At 37.9% G+C, this 17,621-nt stretch overlaps 1 protein-coding gene across 2 annotated transcripts in view; it reads right to left on the reverse strand.

Moving 5' to 3' along the window:
* Positions 1–1,633: 1,633 nt before the first annotated feature.
* LOC134556767 (ubiquitin-conjugating enzyme E2 E2) overlaps positions 1,634–17,621 on the reverse strand; it is a 200,471-nt gene continuing 184,483 nt past the window's right edge. For both annotated transcript variants that reach the window (XM_063409067.1, XM_063409057.1), the window contains exon 6: positions 1,634–2,424. In XM_063409067.1, coding sequence (XP_063265137.1) covers positions 2,327–2,424 — 98 coding nt within the window. In that variant the 3' untranslated portion in view covers positions 1,634–2,326. The remainder of the gene's footprint in view (positions 2,425–17,621) is intronic.

The raw sequence follows: 17,621 nt of genomic DNA on the forward strand, positions 1-17,621 counted from the left end.
ACCCAGGGAAAAAAAAAAGGAGAAAAAGAGATTATGCCAATGCTTTACTTTTTACTGGGCTTCTATTGGCAGACTGAATTGTGTTGGGGATGGCTCATTTATCCTCAGCAACAACAGCAGGTTTTAAATAATGCTTCATATTTCCCAGGTTTAGCAGATGAAGAAAAGTAATTACTTGGGAGGCAAATAGAGCAGATTTGCAAACAGAGGAGAATGTTTTATGGCCAGACCTGCAAAGATTTGGCTCCAGCAGATGCCAGAAGACTCTGCATCTGCTTTAATCAGTGTGGGTTGGTCCTTGCTCGTTATTTCAGATCCTCATGCTTCTTAAGCAGTAGTTTTATATTATCCAGGACAATGTACAGCTTCACAGAGAGGGCAACTTATCTGCAAATTCGAAGTGTGCAGCTTTTGAACTGTAAGAACTTCTGGTTCAGAGAAGTCTGGGTTTTGTGTTTTGTTTGTTTTTGAATGCCACTGTTCTTTCAGATCTGTATTTAGGACCCATTTGCCTTGAAATGTTGTATGGCTGGGCTTCTACAGACACCAGAAGAGTCCCTATTTGCTTTGATCAGGAGAGTCTGATTATTTCTTTGAGACCCCCATGTTCTTGGGGTGGTAGTGATAGACCATCTACAACCACATCAACGTTCAGCTTTTCTTCATGCAGAGGGCAACTCACCAGCAGATTGAAGCTGAATGTCTGCTCAGTTTATTAACAAATGACCAAGAAAAAACCAAAAGAGCCTGGAAATGCTGGACAATGCAGTGGTGGGTGTAGAGGCCCTGTGGTGTCACCTTAACTGCTTTAGTTTTCACAACAGTTGAATTGGGTTGGAGTGTCATGGGATTGGGTCTTTGTATGCGACCCTGTTGTAGTGTATCTTCTTTAAGATAAGATCTTCTTTAAACATAAGAAGCAAGGAGAGAGGGGAGAGGGCAAGCCAGCACTGTATATAGCATCTGTAACATTTAATTATATGAGACAGGGGTTTTCCAATTCGCCTTGCAACACAAAGAACATTCAGCTATCAGCATCACAGTATATATTTTCTAAATCACAACACCCACACATTTCCTTAGCCAAGTAGAAGTTTTCCCTCCATGGCTGCATATCTAAAATTAGCCTGAAGGTCAAATCTGAATAGAAATACCCTTATCATTGAATGTGGTGGGAACGATTGGTGCAGTGGGCTCAATTTTCCCATCGAAAACCTTCATTTATTTTTTTTAAAATAACAGTTGCTTTTACAGTCAAAGAGCTTGGAGAAAAGAAAAATGAGGCCTGCTGTATAAAATCAACATCAATATTCTGCTTTCACTGCAAGGCTATTTTTATTGCAAACTATTTTAAATGTAACAGGATGGATATGGTGAAGCCACAGTGTAAAAGATGAAGCAAGAGGCTTCTGAATAGCAAGGCTGAGCACAGACACGTGAAAGAAAGGCCTTGAAATATGGAAGATGTTTGTATATGAAGAAAGACACAATGAAGAATTCTAAGTTAAGAAATGCATTGTTGAGAAGAAGTGAATAGTTCAGGTCTAAAAATAGTTTTTTAACCTGCAGTTGTATTATGTGAGCACTAAGCAGCCTACGCTGCACAAACGCGAAAGCACCGTCCTGCAAGAAGTGCATTTATCAGCCACAGTGTTTTATTGAGTGCTTTAATAATACAAGTGTACATCAACTGATCCACAGTCAAAAGTGGCAGGTCCCTAAGAAATTTACAAGCACTTTTTTTTCTGTTTTTTAAGTAAATCAAAATACATATTAATTTGTTCAATGCAATAGCCTTTTGTGTGGGAAACAGAAGGCTAGTGATAAACACAGTCTTAGTAATGCACAGTGATTCTTGATTTTAAGCTTTTATACAAAACTTGTTCCCAGTAGCATGCACCCACCATTAAAGACTTCAGTACAAAAAAATAACCCTAAACACTACATTTAAGTAGAAACGAGATATAATTCTGAATTTGTTTGTTTTCCCCAAAACCACATGAAAGAAAAAAAAAACCCCACACATTAATACAAAGCTTTCTGATAAAGCTCTATACTATTACAGATCCAACATTCTTTGCACTGATAACCAAAATTCCCTGTCTACATTTGAGGGAAACAACTTTCAAGTTAACAGAACAAAAAAACCCAGAACAAATAAAAATAAAAATAAAAATAAACCAAAAACGAAACAAAAAAGGAAGTAAGGACAACCTTTTGTCACAAAATGGTTCAAAATTTAATAAAAAATAAGAATGAAGGGAAGGGCTATTGATGCACTTAGTGAATGTGCTTGCACAGGTCCAGCAAATCCTAGAGGAGGTTCCTATGTGGCGTATCGCTTGGTCCACTGTCTGGCCATTCTGTCGTGCTCTGCTCTGTTAGTCATGTACTGAGTGGCAATGCTTCCAACCAGGGGGTCAGCTGAAAGGGAAACACAAACCGTCAAACCAGCCTCGGCAGGATGCAAAAGCTGCTCTCAGATCCACACTCGTTCAGTTCTCTCAGGTCTAACTGCAAGAACAAGGTGCCTACATGTACCAGCCTTGCTTTCGACGTGCGGAAGGAAGGAGGGGAGGGAGAGATAGATGGCAATCAGCTATACATGTCTTGTAAATGTATAACTGAAACAATTTTCTAAAGTTCTACCTCACAAAAAAAAAAAATTCCAATAATTTTACTTTGAGCTAAAACTTACCTTCAGGTGATGTAATTTATTTATGGTGTTAGACTCCCACAACTATTCATATTTTCACCCAAGAGGATGATGAGCTCTATTTCTATTATCAGGTTGAATGTTGTTTTTCTTTTTCCTTTTTAAACACTTTTTCTTTCACAGCATAAAGAAAAGTAAGGAATTAGGGCAGCAAGTACTATTTTCAAAGCAACAAGTTCAATTCAAATTTTGGGATTTGTTACTTAATTCATGGGATCCTTCTGAGCATTCCTATGGCCAGAATGCTGCATGATATGGTCTGGATCTATGAATTACTTCACAATAATTAATCAAAACCAATCAGTCCCCTAAAAAAAAACCAATCCAACACAAGACATTCCCACAAGTGACTGTATTTCATCAACATTTTTCTTTTTCAGATAACATTTTTCTCTTCTCAATTTAAGCAGACAAAATTTATAGTTTCCCCCTTCTCTAGAGGGAAATCCATACTCTTCATATTTCTGCTGCAACAGCAAATGTTCTGAGATTGTTCCATGCAAGAACAGAGCCACTGATACCACATTCTTCCCTGACTTATGACAGATGAATTTGACTTCTTGTGAAAGCCAGGTCATAATCAGCTTTGTTGTTGTCTGAAGATGGTGCCATGGAACAATATGACCATTGGCTTTCTCGGTATAGTTGTAATCTGAGTGTGGTGCTTGCACTGTTAACCACTGAAATTCCCAGGACAAGATGTTACACCTTCTGTCAAGCAGAGTAAATCTGGGCTTTTTTGTTTGGTTGTTGATGATTAAGAGTTCATGATAGGGGAAACATGTTGGCTTAGCCAAAAATAGTTTGACTTGCTGACTGCCAATCTCAACGAATATTAGTGAATAATATCTACTAAAACAGATTTTTTGCTTTCCATGCATAACCTGCACGTTCAGGAAGAGCCTGTGATTTGAATGTTAAGTTTGCACCTTCTAAATTAGTGAGACAAGTTATCACTGTGACTGCAGTGTACTTACTGTTGTCTCGTCCTGCAAACACTTACTGAATGTGCTTACCTTTAATATCTTAATATATCCAGAGGAGGTCACTGAGGCCTGGGCTTGGTTATTTTTACATGCAGGTGTGCAAAAGAAGTGTACCTGTTCTAAGAGAAGAGTTTAAAAGATGTAGACTAGAAGGTATATCACCTTTAACTCCACAGCCAGGGAGACAAACTGTGTAGGAGATTATCTAAGCAAATAGGAGGTCAACAGTCTACAGGCACCTAAGTAGCAAAAAGTTATTTGTGGCTGGAATGAGGTTTGAGAAACACTGCAGGGTAAATGGGGAGCCTGAGCAATAGGAGAGGGCAACATTTCTCTTTGCAAAAGATTTCTCTAAATAGCAGCAGGGAAACTTTGTCATAGTGTAATGGTAGCTTGGGGATGACTGTAAGAGCACTGCTCCAAATTCCAACATCCTTCTTGGACACAAGGCCCCTGTGCAAAGAAATACTTCCACACACTTGTGGAGAAATGGAGACTAAGGGTTGAACTTGAAAGGAACCTTTGAAGCAAAATCTGAAGCATGCCCTGGTTTTCATGCTTCTAGGCGAAGGTGGAGATTGGTCTCTGAGGCATCTGGCTGGGAAGGGTTGCAGGAATATCACAGCATTACAATCTGGAATGTATTTGAAGTGATGTCTGTATTTAAAGTGATGCCTCTGAGGTCTTTATAGAACCTTGTATGAGTCAGTGAACAGTGATGTGCTGTAGTAAGGTTTATCTAGTTCAAATCCGGAATTTTTTTTTATGTGCAGGATGAATGTTTCTGTGAAAGCACATCTTTCACATTGAGAGCTGTAAATTGATTTCCTTGATACACTGCAAGGATACTGAGGATCACATCATCATCTCCAAACCTGGATGATAATTAGAATGCTTGGTTTCCTAGTGTGGGGTTTCATCTCTATCTCCTTTTAGGAGCATGAGAATATTTCAACAACATACATCTTTACAAGGCTCTGGAAGGTACAGGCTCTTCCCCCCAACCTCGTCCCAGCATGAGATGGTGTCTCCTTTCCTTTGGAGTGAGAGAATCAGTGAGAGAAGTTCTTGGTAAGGTGTGGAAACCTGTTCAAGTCCAGTAATGCAAAGAACAGGGCTGTTTATGTATCCATATGTTCAAGCCTTTGTCTCTGTAGTGTTTTGTTTAGCAGTTGAAAGAGTGGAGGTGACGGCATGTAACATGTCTGCAAAGCTTTTGTTGTAGGTGTGTAAATTCCTGCTGAGTGACCTGAGAATCAACTATCAATCATCTCTGGTGCTTCCCCCAAGCCAGCGCCTCCCTCCATTGGTGTCTGCCTGTATGAAGGAGGACTGTGGATGCAAAGAGAGGTCCTTGCTTGCTGCAGCATGAGCAGGAGCAGCTGCACCCAAAGCCAGCTGCCAAGCGAATGCTACTAAAAGGTACTTTCAGTAATTACAGCAATGACATTGATTTTTTTCAGTTTGGCTGTATGCTTATTGGTTGTAACAATATTGAATAAAAAAACCCAAACCCACAGTTTGGGAAAGCCACTTGCTCATTTGAGAGCAAAGAATTTATTTCAAGGAATAGAAAAATAGCTATTGATAGTGAGGCTCAGCTATTTCACATCTCTCTGTCAGAGGTCTGGAGGTGTGTCACACGTAGATCTTCATGAGGACTTTAAAAAGGAGTTTCAAGGTGATTGAAGAACTGGCATATTTTAGCAGTTGCTGTGAAGCCATAAAGCATTCAGGAGGCACAACTGCTTTGTTTGGGAAGCCAGGACAGCTGGCGAGGAGGGAAATTTAAATTTCAGACCACAGCCACCCAACCAGGGGCGCACTGGCCAATTTGAAGCAGCACACTGCATTTGTGCCACAGGACATAAGGACAGTGTGTGAGCTCCAGAAATGCCACTGGTCTCTCCCTCATCTCTGTGGGCAGCTCCAGCCAGCAGACTTGTCTCAGAAGACACATCTCTCAACACTTCATGAGTCACGAGTCACCACTGCTTTGTCAGTCCCCGTGATGGGCCATAACAGAGATTACAAGATAAATTGAAGCACCTTAATTAAAACAATTAAAATATTTAACTCCCAACCTGCACAAGCAGTTGTTATAGTGCCCAAGTCCTACAAAATATCAAGTATGAGGAAGAAATCCTACAAAATACCAATATGAGGAAGAAACAATGGTCCCCATTTACCCCCCTAAGCCATGTAGCACATGGCTGAGCACCACCTGGTGCTCAGCTGGGCTGAACTGTTTAAGGGTTATTGTGAAATATCCATTAGTAAGGCCAAATATGTATTTATAAAACAACAACCGCATAAACTATCTAAATACGAGATGAGAAAGAAAATTGGATCTCAAAATTCATAACAACATTTTTTCTTTTGTTTCCATTTCTCACTACCAGAAAACTTAATTAAATTCCATTATGTATCTGTGGTTTTACTCTTGATGCTACAAATTTGTTTCTATAACTAGTAAACTGCTCTAGTTTTTACTTTTTTTTTTTTTTCCTTAAAGATGTAGCATGATTCATTGATGAATCAGGGTTAATTTCAGAATATGACTCTGAACAGGACTGTGTCCAAATGACAACAATTACCAGGGGATAGGAGTATAAAGGTATGCCAGGAATGTGTTACCGAAACAATCTAGTGAAAGAAATGAAAATAAACCCACAATAAATTAATAAAAAAAGCGTATCTTTGTAACTTGTGGCCTGGCAGAAGAAATGTGCTCTTGGATCACCACATGTGTGGTGATGGCTTCAGAGGTGGGCTGGCACCCTCTGTGCACAGCTCCTTCCCTGTCCTGTGGGCAGGAATGGGCTCCCCAGCCTTTGGGGTGCTGGTGCTGTGCCCAGCGTGGAAGAGGCAGGGTGACCTGTGATCCTGTGTGGCACTGCACCCCTGGAGCAGTCTGCAGGTGGCACTGCCTGTGACAGCCACACGTAGGGAGCACGGGACGTCGTGCTCTGGCCCACACCCTCACAACTCTGTGGACCTAGAAATCTTTAAGGCCTTGCAATTTACTGTTCCTTCCGGTCTCAGAACTTCTAAAAATCCACCCTAGGATGCCTCCATAACCTTTATCTTGTGTAAAGGAAATTTGTTATCCTGTACTCTGATTAACTCCATGCTAAATATTAACACACCCGGAATTACAGGATCGAATTTCATGTCAGAGGACAGTGCATGAGTAATGAAAATATATAAAAAAGGCAAGGACAGAAGCTGTGTTTCAGCAACGTAGTTTACACGGAAAATCAATCCAAAGAACTAGACTATGAAAAAAATCTTCAGGATGATTTACAGGAAGACTGCAGCTGCTAAATCCCTCCTCACCTCACCATATGTAATTCTCATGTTATATCAGAATTCATGAAATTGCCCTGTATTTATGTGGTTCTGAAAGCTGGGAGAGCTGGAGCTTGTCCCTAGCTTAAAAAGGTTAGATGCACTGCTCTACAATACCTTGTCATCTTCTTTTGCAGCCACTTAATGTGAAGAATAAGGAAGAACATTTGTGTCTCATGTCTATTGTAAGGCTAATCAAATTTACAGTTCAATTCTAGGGAGTTAATACTATTGGGGATTTGGATGAGCTGAGTTTTGGTCATTACAAAATTTCAGCTGTGTTTAATGCTAGTTAAACTGCTTTATCATTCAGAAGACAGACTATAACTCTTCTTTAAAAGCTACTTTCCCCCCAAATAAATGAAAATATATTGCTACACTGTATTTTTCTCGGCTTGTATTTTTACAGCTATTTCTATGTCAGCAAATAGCAATTTCAGAGCAGAATTCATCTCCTGGGCTTTGCAATGCTCTTTTAAAATACAGCAAACATACTCTAGTGAAATAAAAAACAGAGATGGTGTGTTTAACAGCTTGATTTCAATGTGTCTTCCGCATCAACCACACAATATGCAATGAAATTCCAATCGGTAATGCCAACATGGTTAAAGAGACACACATTTAGACTTAAAACGTACATTATGGGTGTTTGTAAGCATTTTATATATATTTTATGAGCATTTATAAAGTAGACTTTTTTTTTCCATTGCAGTATTTTGCAGTTTTAATAGAGAACAGCTGATGGAGCCAGTTATTATACCACCATAAGTGGGTTCTCAGAAAGATTTCTGGAGTACCTTAAAACCTAAAAAAACCCCCACAGCCCTATAAAAATCTCACAGTTTCTTCAGCCAAATATTTAGAATGTACTTTATTTTTTCTTGATCCAGGTTTAGATTCAGCTCTGTATCAGGCTGTAAAGAGTTGGGCTCCAGCTGAAGAGCAGAATTAAAGTGGAAGCATTTCCAAAGGTTAGATGTAATTTGAAAGGTCTTATTCCTTCTTCTGAACTAAACAACTCCATGCTCATAGCTGTGAGAGCACCCCAAGGAGAGGCTCTACAGAACTACCTGTACTGAAACAGCAGTCAGCAAAAATTAAATGTTTCCTATTCTTTGGACAGAATGTGTGACATGAAACAAATAAGAATTTTCTAGTTGTTTTAACTTCAGTCACACATTTAGAAGTGTTTTTGGTTTAGGGAATACTACTTATTTTGTTTGTTTCTTTTAGGACGACCTCTCTTACCAGATATTATGCTGTATTTGTTTTTCAATTAAAAAATGTGGAGTGCTTGAGCTTTTTTTTTTTTTTAAGAAAAAGTTGATATGCTCTGTATGTCATCTTCAGGAAGCCTGCATTTTTATTAAGCCTGCACCAGTAATTTTTATACAGCAGTACAGGCAGGATTGGTTACTCCAAAACCAAACATCCTCAGAATAAAAGTTCATATTTTCAGTAACTACATTTTTTTTGGTGCTTTCATTCCAAATAGCAGTGCAGGATAGAATATATTCCCTTTCACTTGGCAGTGAAAGCCAAGATTTCTGAATCCAAATTTTGTTGGATTTTTTTGGTTTTGTTTTAATATTGTACCAACATTTAATATCTAAAAGGTAAACTAAAAAAAGAAAGTAGGATTGGACAAGAGCAGAAACTAATACTTCACTGAAACATCAATTCTCTTATCAGCAAATGCTGACAGTTTGATTCACACCAAAACCACCCTTAAACTTAATTTAAAAATGATTCAATTTATAATTATACTTTCTTGTATTGTTTATAGTGGTATCCAGGTTAGTGTTATGAAAAGACGAGTAGTGAAAACTGCAAAGGCAGTGTGAGACATGCTGTACCAAATATGTCACAGAACAATTTAGTACTCCAGGAGGAAGGGATTAAGAGAAGATGAATTGTTTGTGAGTAATTTTATTTATTGTGTCACTTTGCCTCGGGAAGTTTTCATAGTTAGCCACATATCACCTGTTTCAAACTCAGTGAACTCCTAGAAGACCATGTCAAGGATAGTGTGAGTCTTGATGTAGAAAATGAGATATGTGAAATGCATCATAGCATCCTTCAGTGATCTTAGACCAGCAGCGCTGTTCTCTTTTGCTATTATTAATAATAATGCACAGAGTAAGTAATTCTTTGGAGCAGAGACAGGTGAAGTGGCACACTGAATTACTCCACTAACCTTTCACCTTTGGAAAGCGTGCTCAGACCCGGGCACGGGTGAGAAGGAGTGCGGCAGCGCTAATCCCTGTTTGTGCGGCAATAAAACGAGCTCGCGGTTGGGAGCCTGATCAACACACGCGCACAAACTGCAACAACAGCATGATTCAAGGCAGAACAAAGGGCGGTAGCAGGGCTCTGAATTGCTCTGCACAGCCTACAAGCTGAACTACAATTTATTCCCGACTTTCACAAAACCACAATTTCAACTATCTGCACAGAGCGTATCTAACCATCTGCAGGGCTCTTTGAAAGCAATACGGAAGAATGATAAAGTGATCAATAAACACTGTATTAAAAAAAGAGAACATATAAAATTAGTTGTTTCAGTAAAGAAAAATGGTTGTCACTAGAGGGGAAAGGAGCAAATTCTAGAAAGATCAAATATGTACTAGGAAAAAGGTCATTGAAGCTAATATCAATTTTAGAAATTATAGTTCACAGTAGAAACCATACAATATGACATATAATGAAGTCTGCTTCTCATTTCAGGAACTAGTTTTACAGATTTGTCTGGTCATTTCTCAACATTCAACAGAAACATTCTAATATATATAGAAAAAAAGTCAAGTGGTCTTACAGTGGTGCCTTAGCTTTCCATCTGTGAAGTTGAACTAAAGCTTTTCCATCACCCAGCCAAGGTATCCGGACAATTTCATAAATGTGGCTGTACATGTACATCACAAAAAAGACTGCTATCCATGACTTGACTCTAAATTTTGAGCTCTGTAGAATTGCCAGAAATACATTTGGCCTCCATTAAGTTTGCACAATGATTGCAGTTACACAAATATTAAGGCATATGTGACTTGATTACGATGTCCAAACTGTTGTCGGGAGAAAAAACGTTACCTAACTTCAAAAATAAAAGAGCTCTGCAAATCTAGTTTAGGAAACATCCATTTACTAAAATACCCATTTTGTAAGCACGGAGGGAGAAATTCATTCCTCTCTTTAGACTTGTGTTTGATCGCTGTCAGGCTACCTACCACAGACCTGTGTGAAATATGAGGCTGCCTAAGAAAAAGATGTTTCAGAAATAAGGAGTATTATCTGGCCCAATTTTATTAACGCAGCTCTTAAAGGAAAGTGTTGGCAGTGACTCCTCTCTGTATCTTGCCAAGGGAAATCATTCTTGTTTAAAGAGAAAGATTTTTTTTCAGTCTTCGGTTTTTAGTAGGATTTCTATAAACGTTACTGGCTGGCTGGGAGTTAGCTGAGGCAATCATGGATCAGCAAGGCAGTGTACTGCTCTTGAAGAGTTGTCTCTAATTAAGGAAGAACATGCACCTATTAGAAGTGCCAGTATGCTGGAACAATTAAAATTCTGAAATAACACACTTCACTTTGATGCTTGGATGCGTCTCAATATTAAAAGCACAGATACATTAGCAATGTGTCTGATCATAATAACAAACTCAATTGAGAAGTAGTCATTGCTATCAGAAAAAAAATTAATAAAAATGTGTTAGAAACTGTAGAACTTAATTTGAAAGACATTACATGGCATGAGCTTTGATAAAATTTGAAGAAGTTACAGCAAAATACCTTGTTGAAGATGGCTGTGAGTGGATAATAAGAAAATCACAGCCCTCGTATCTCAACATGTTGTCAAGCAACTAAAATGCTAAGACCCATAATTAAACTGGCTTTTATCCATAGGGTCACAACTCTATTTTCAGTTGTGAGGGAGGGAGGGATAGTTATTCCATAGGAATGCTCATGCGTTTGGCATTTCTTCCCTGTAAAGATAATGGAACCAGTTTTCCTCTGGATTTGTCTCTCCTTATTTCCCACTAATCACCTCCTCTGGGCAAAGGATCGACCCGTGGGTCTTACACATCCTGAGCAAACAGTTTAACCCCTAAGCGACTGTGGGTAAAGCTATGCTCTGTGACCAAGTTTTGTGAAGGGTTAGACATCCTATAATCACATGTACCAAGGGTAGATTGCTCTGCAAGAAAACCAGGAGGTCCGATAGGATCCACTTATCATGTAGATTCCCAGAGGACAGGGAGGGGAAGGAGGTGTTACTGCATGGTCTGGTCTTTCAGACACTGAGAGAAAAATGAGTCCTAAAGCCATCTTCACTCTTACAAGAGTGTTTGAATGTGAGCAATATCAAAAATCTTCAACTTAAACATATCCTCTTTTAAGTCAGAAGCAGGAGTCATCTGAATCCTGCTCCTGAATCTATCTCTTTATACCTTTATTGCAATTCATCCTTGGAAAATAGAAAAACCTACGTATGCTATGAATGCTGCTTATTTTGGTTTAATCTGATTTTCCCCTTCTCGTCCTGTTAAATCTCACTATTAATTTGCCAAATTTAAATCCAAACCTCATTATTAATTTGTCAAACCTTAATCCAAAACAGCTCTTAAGAATCCCATAAAAATGTCAAAAGAATACAAGAGGCCTTTATTTACAAAAGGCGGGGTTAGCAAAGAATTTTATCCCTCCTAAAGGCCTACTAAATAAAACTCTTTCATAGCCCAGGGCCTGAAATCCCTTGGCAAGTTAAACATCCATTGGAACAGGAATAGGAACTTAGGTGTGCCTTGCATGAACACACCTCTTACTGTTACCCAATGACACAAAAAACAGTCAGGCCTCTCCATTCCCTGTCTCTATGGGCAATGACTGAGAAACCAGCAGGTGAGTGAGAAAATAACCCCATTTTAGCAACCAACTGGACTATCCACTTCTAGATTAACTTCAGAACATGAATATGATTATGCCTAATTATGAACAGGTTCTAATAGGACTAGAAGGAAAAAAAAAAAACAGGTTAAAGAAAATAAGTAGCATTCATCACACAGGTAAGTTTTACGCCTGGATTAGTTGCAATGAAGTTACATGGCAATGCTGAAAAAAGATTGAATTTGTGAGATTTTATGGCAATAACTTCTTATTTAGTAACAGTTAAAATGACTTTATTTGGAAATCTTATCTTTCCTGCCTGAAGGGTCACACTGACTCCACTGGCATGCCTGACTAAATGATAATCACTTTGCAAAATGATTTCAGGCATTGGCATAAAGATTGAGCTGTAGAAAAAAGCTATACAAGGTAGAGATGAAAAAGACACAAAAGGTCATTAAAGAATTCCTTTTGCTACTACAATATTATGTCTTACAGTAAGTTCTACTTTCATGCCACTTTATACAGCCACTTCATCTAATCAATATTATAAAAACCCAAGCAATGAGGATTCCAGTTTTGGAGAATTTTCTGAAATCTAACTCATCTTGGAGTTGTAAACGCTTCACTCCATAGAAGGGCCTTTTTCTAAGCCTTGTACAGATGGAAAATTCTACAAACAATTTACTAATCAAAGCTCTATTTCTGTACCTCACATGAATATGAAATCTTACAGTACAGCCCTTTCTTAAATTTGGGACAATTGCACAATATATTTTGATATTTAAGTAGTTGTCTACAACTCCATCTAATGCACCTGAACTTAATTTGCTGTGAAAATAGGGATTCTGAAACACACACTGCATATAATTTGTTTTATTTGTTGCCTTTGATAGATCTGCAAAACTGTAAAAAACAAACAACCGTTTCCTCCTCCCCTGCTGAATAATGTAGAAAATTAGCCATGCAAAATACAAGAGAAATGTCTTGCAGAGGTGTAAATCATCTCTGAAGGTAGAATCTGAATGACTCAGGAATACTAATTTCTGAAATCCTACACAAGAAAGTGAGAGACTAAATGATTTAATAGCTAACATATCCAGGCTTATAAATTTTGCTTTTCAGGACTGACTCTACTTTCTTATTGAGAATCTGTTAGCCAAATGTAGCAGGCTTCCTTTCAGGAGCTTAAAGAATGTGGAGCAGTGCGATTTCTATGGTGAAACAAAAATAATTGTATTTTAGGAACAGGAAGAATCAGTCTTAAAAATAGTTGTGCTAATTAGGGTCCTGAGGGTGGTTCTTAGGCAGTTAGAAATGTATGGCAAGAAATTTGAAAACCTGTCCTTGCCTTCATGTTAAAAAAGCTACACAGGGAAAAAGAAAATCAACAAATACACAAAACAAACCCCCACTTAGTAAAATGGAACAAAGTCTAAATGAAAAATCTGGAGTATAAAAGCTCAGCAGGACTAATGCCAGTTTACTCCATCTGAGATTTGAGCTATTTTTACTGGCGGGGAATAATGAATATTAGATTAAATTATTGTGAAATTAGAATGTGATGTCTACATTTATTTGTTTTCTAGTTTTATGTGTTTTTCCTTGAACTATATACAGTTATATTAGTGAGAAAAGTATATTCAGTAGAATGGGTTAAGCCTACAAGTGATGCATCTACTTCACACAAACAAAAAAAAAAATTCCAATGTGATTAAAGACATGTCTATATTGGCAGACAAAACCTGCATGAAACGAAGAAAATACATTTAACGACTGTAAAACATTGGAGTGTATTTTGAAAGGCAGTTTATTTTCCATCTTGGAACTCATTCAAATTAAGCTAGAAATCTGTATTTTATATATGAGAAATAACTAAGAGCTTTATTGAAATACTTCACATTGTTAAACATTTAGCATTGATGACTTATTTTGGTCTTGGTTCACACAAAGATTTATGATGTGTATGCACTAAATGACCTGTCTTCTCTCTGAGGTAATAGGCATAGGAAACATCCAGTGGTAGTATTTTAAATTACACATGTTTATTGGAAAGAAAATGAATTCTAGCCTTTTGTATTTGTAGCATCCATCACTCATGCATTTTCTCCAGTACTTTTAATTTAATGATTGTTGAGCCTAAGCTTAAAAAAACTCTGAGCAGAAACTTCTTGAGCAGAAATCGACAAACTTTAAAAGCCTAATACGTGTATTTATCATATAGCTTTTCTAAGTTTCATGTAAAAAACCCAAACCCAAAAGTCAGGTGTATATTTTTCCAGCTTTACTTCCATTTTGTGATAAGACTTTTATATGTTTTTTATATGTTCTAGAAACCCTTTCTGAGGAATAATAAAAATTAGGAACAGTTAAGTGTTGTGACAAGACTCTGTTTCTTATGAGTGCCAGTTACATCCCTTTACATTTATTTCTTGTCACAGACCTGCAAAACCTCTTTACTGATTTGGATTTTAGTCAATCTCTGATTTAATCAGATGCCATTTAATAAACTGATGGTTGGGTATTATTATGTCTGAAGTTCAATTTTTCTCACATCTCCTTAAGCAACAACAAATTAGGAACAGAAACATTATTGAAAAGTATAAGAAATCATTAACAGCATGGTCAAACCTTTTCCATTTAAAGAATGGTTGAAATTTCAGGTGATTTCTTTGAGATGGATAAAAAGCACAAAATAAGATGTGACAGGTAATTCGATAATGAAGACTAAACAAAAAAAAGTGGTCTTGTCTATCTTTTCCATGGCAAGAAAGGAAAACAAACAAAACCCCACCACATTTAACAACAGTTAGAAGGAAGGAGATGCTGCATACACCAAATTGTTAAGAACACAGAAAAAGTATAGTGTAGGAAGACTAGAAGGTGATTTAGGAAACTCAAAAAAGAATTAGAAAACTTGGCAGCCATGCAACATTGCAAAGGCTGTACTGCTTATGCTTCAGCACATAATCTGATTGCTAGCTGTGGCTAGGAGGGAATTTCCTCTCCTGTGTATTACTGTGTGAGCAAAGTGCTTTGAGGGAGTTTTACACTTTTCTCTGAATCACTGAGGGATGAGCAGTTGCAGGCAATGTACCTGACTCAATGAGTAGCACTGGTCTTCTGCTAGAGAATGACTGTACTCCTTCTAGTCATTATTCTTTGCAGAGTTCCAAATACATCAGAAAAATAAAAAAAAACAACCAGGGTGTGTGTGACTGGCATCTGGAGCTATAGCTAATGACTGCATCATGCCTTGGATACCACAAAATCCAGATTTTATTTTTAAAAAGTAATCTCTACCATTTGCTTTCTAAATTACATAAACCCACCAAATTTCTTATGTAAATATTTCCAGACACTTTTCAGACAAAAAAAAAAAAAAAAAAATAGACAGTAGACTTCTGAAACCATAATGGGGGGTTTAAAACGAAGTATTTCTAAACAATCTTACTTCTTTTTAATGATGTCTTGTGAGCTTTGAATAGCCTAAATCTAAACACACTAAAAGCCCTTATGCTCCCCAATAATGGTCTTCTACCCATAAGGTGTTGTCAAAGTGCAACTGAAAAGAGCAACGATTTAGGCCAACATCAATAGTAATCCTGTTCCAAGCCTCCTCCCTCTGCACACATAATTAGGAGATATTCCAAGACATATTTTCCTGAGAACTACTAAAGGGATGACAGTTCACAAATGTTTTTCCTGCTGTTACAATACTCCCCACAGTCATGAGTTCATGTTGAGGGGACTTACTCTACTGATAAGAACAAATCTTGTAACAGTTTCATCAGCTTTCCATGGCAAAGGAAATTAATTCCATTTCAATGCATATCTATATGCAATTTTCATAATGTGCTGCTGCATTTCTTGCATTTACATCTGTATAATTTCATGTTTATAGATCATGTCCACAGAATTTAAGACATATAGGTGTATGTGTCTGCAAATATTTAAAGACCAGATGCATATAGCAAGTCTCTTCCTGGTAGTGCTGAGAGGCTCCTAGTGAGACTTCAGATGTTTAAATCCCATGGGAAGTGCTGAAAACCCTGCCAGCTGTCAGCCAGCAGCTTTAGGTGCCTAAATGCCTTTAACATATTGGTACTGTGTGTTCAGTTCAGAATATGAGAAACTGTAAGTGAGTCAAACTATGGAATAGAGCTTAGTACTGTATACACACTACAGCATAACTGGTTAAAAGGAATGGAAAGAGAAAGCACTGATGAACTACCAAGAATCTGTAAATATCAGCTCTAGATTCTATGATACAATCAGTGCAAATAAACATAAATTTACCTATGTAGCAGGTTCTGCAGAACAGGGAGGGGAACATCCAGTATTTATAGATACACAAGAACTTCCTTGCAAAAACAACTTCCTCGCAACTGATGGGATCGATTTGTTCATGTTTTTCCCAAGACAACCTCACCTTTGGCGAAGTCATTCTGCACTCACTGCGAGCAGAACAAACCCCATCAGCTTTATGCTGCATTTTCCTCTCATGCTCCCTTAGGACAACTTATTAGGATGGCCTTTATGCCAAACACACACTTGCTCTGCTCCCAGCCCAGCAGCACCGAGGCACCAGAGCAACCACACGCTGCACCTTGTCTTTGCTAAGCCAGAGCCTTCTGAGTGAGCTCACTTCATTTGGAGACAACCCACATCAGAGATGTAAAAGGGAAAAGAAAGGCTACATTGCCACTCAGAACAAACCAAAAAAACATTACTCCCTGAACTGATTCCTGGCTGCTTTAATTTTCATTTACTCTCTGTTACTTGTCGCCATGCTTGAGTGACATGGCATACAGTGTTTTCCTGCTTCAGATACAAAGAAAGCATTTTCCATTGTGCTGAAACAGCCCAGAAACCTGCCCACTTCCTGACAGAGTACAGTATACAAACTCTGAAGAAAAGGGAAAAAACAGCTCCAAGCTAAAGAATATAAATAATCTCAGACAACAGAGCAATTTCATTGTTTACATGACCCTCTGCTGCTTACAAAAAGGATACATGGGAAAATGAGATTGTTTTGTTGTATGTCTGATAGTACTGTGTTGTGACATTGCACCTGGTAGCCTGTGGGTGCCAGGAAAGAATCAAAGTAGCAAGGCTTAGCCAGCCTCATAAAATTGGACAAATTATATATTGTTTTACCAACTTTAAAGTATTCCAGTCATTTTCCAGAATATTCATCACATTTGACAAGTCTACTCAAATATGGATTAATAAAGAATGAGTATTTATAATTCTAATGAGTATTTATAATGAGTACTTATAATTTTCCTGTCTTCTACATATCTTGACAAAAATGTTCAAAAAAGAAACAAAATTTCACTAGAAACCACAACAGCATGTACTTGGGCACAGGAAAGTGGAAGAGTCCTTTTTGATAAACTGAACAAAGCTAATAAGATGTTAAATGAGAAAGAAAAAAATTCAGATTTGATTCTGAAGCAGTTTCTGATAGTAGCAATAGGTCCAGATTATGGCTTTAAGGAAAAAAATTCCAAGAATGACGAAAATGAGAAGTGGCTCATCTATTGAACTTGCTGTCATCCAGAGCTTCTAAATTCACTTCACAACTGGGGGTGAGGGGAAAAGAAGGAATGGTAATTGGGAAGTGTAAAAAATTGCAGAAGGAGCACCTGACATGAACTGGCAGTGACAGGAAGCAGCCTCTGCTC

Source organism: Prinia subflava, chromosome 1, assembly GCF_021018805.1.
Source record: "Prinia subflava isolate CZ2003 ecotype Zambia chromosome 1, Cam_Psub_1.2, whole genome shotgun sequence".
Classification (NCBI taxonomy): domain Eukaryota; kingdom Metazoa; phylum Chordata; class Aves; order Passeriformes; family Cisticolidae; genus Prinia; species Prinia subflava.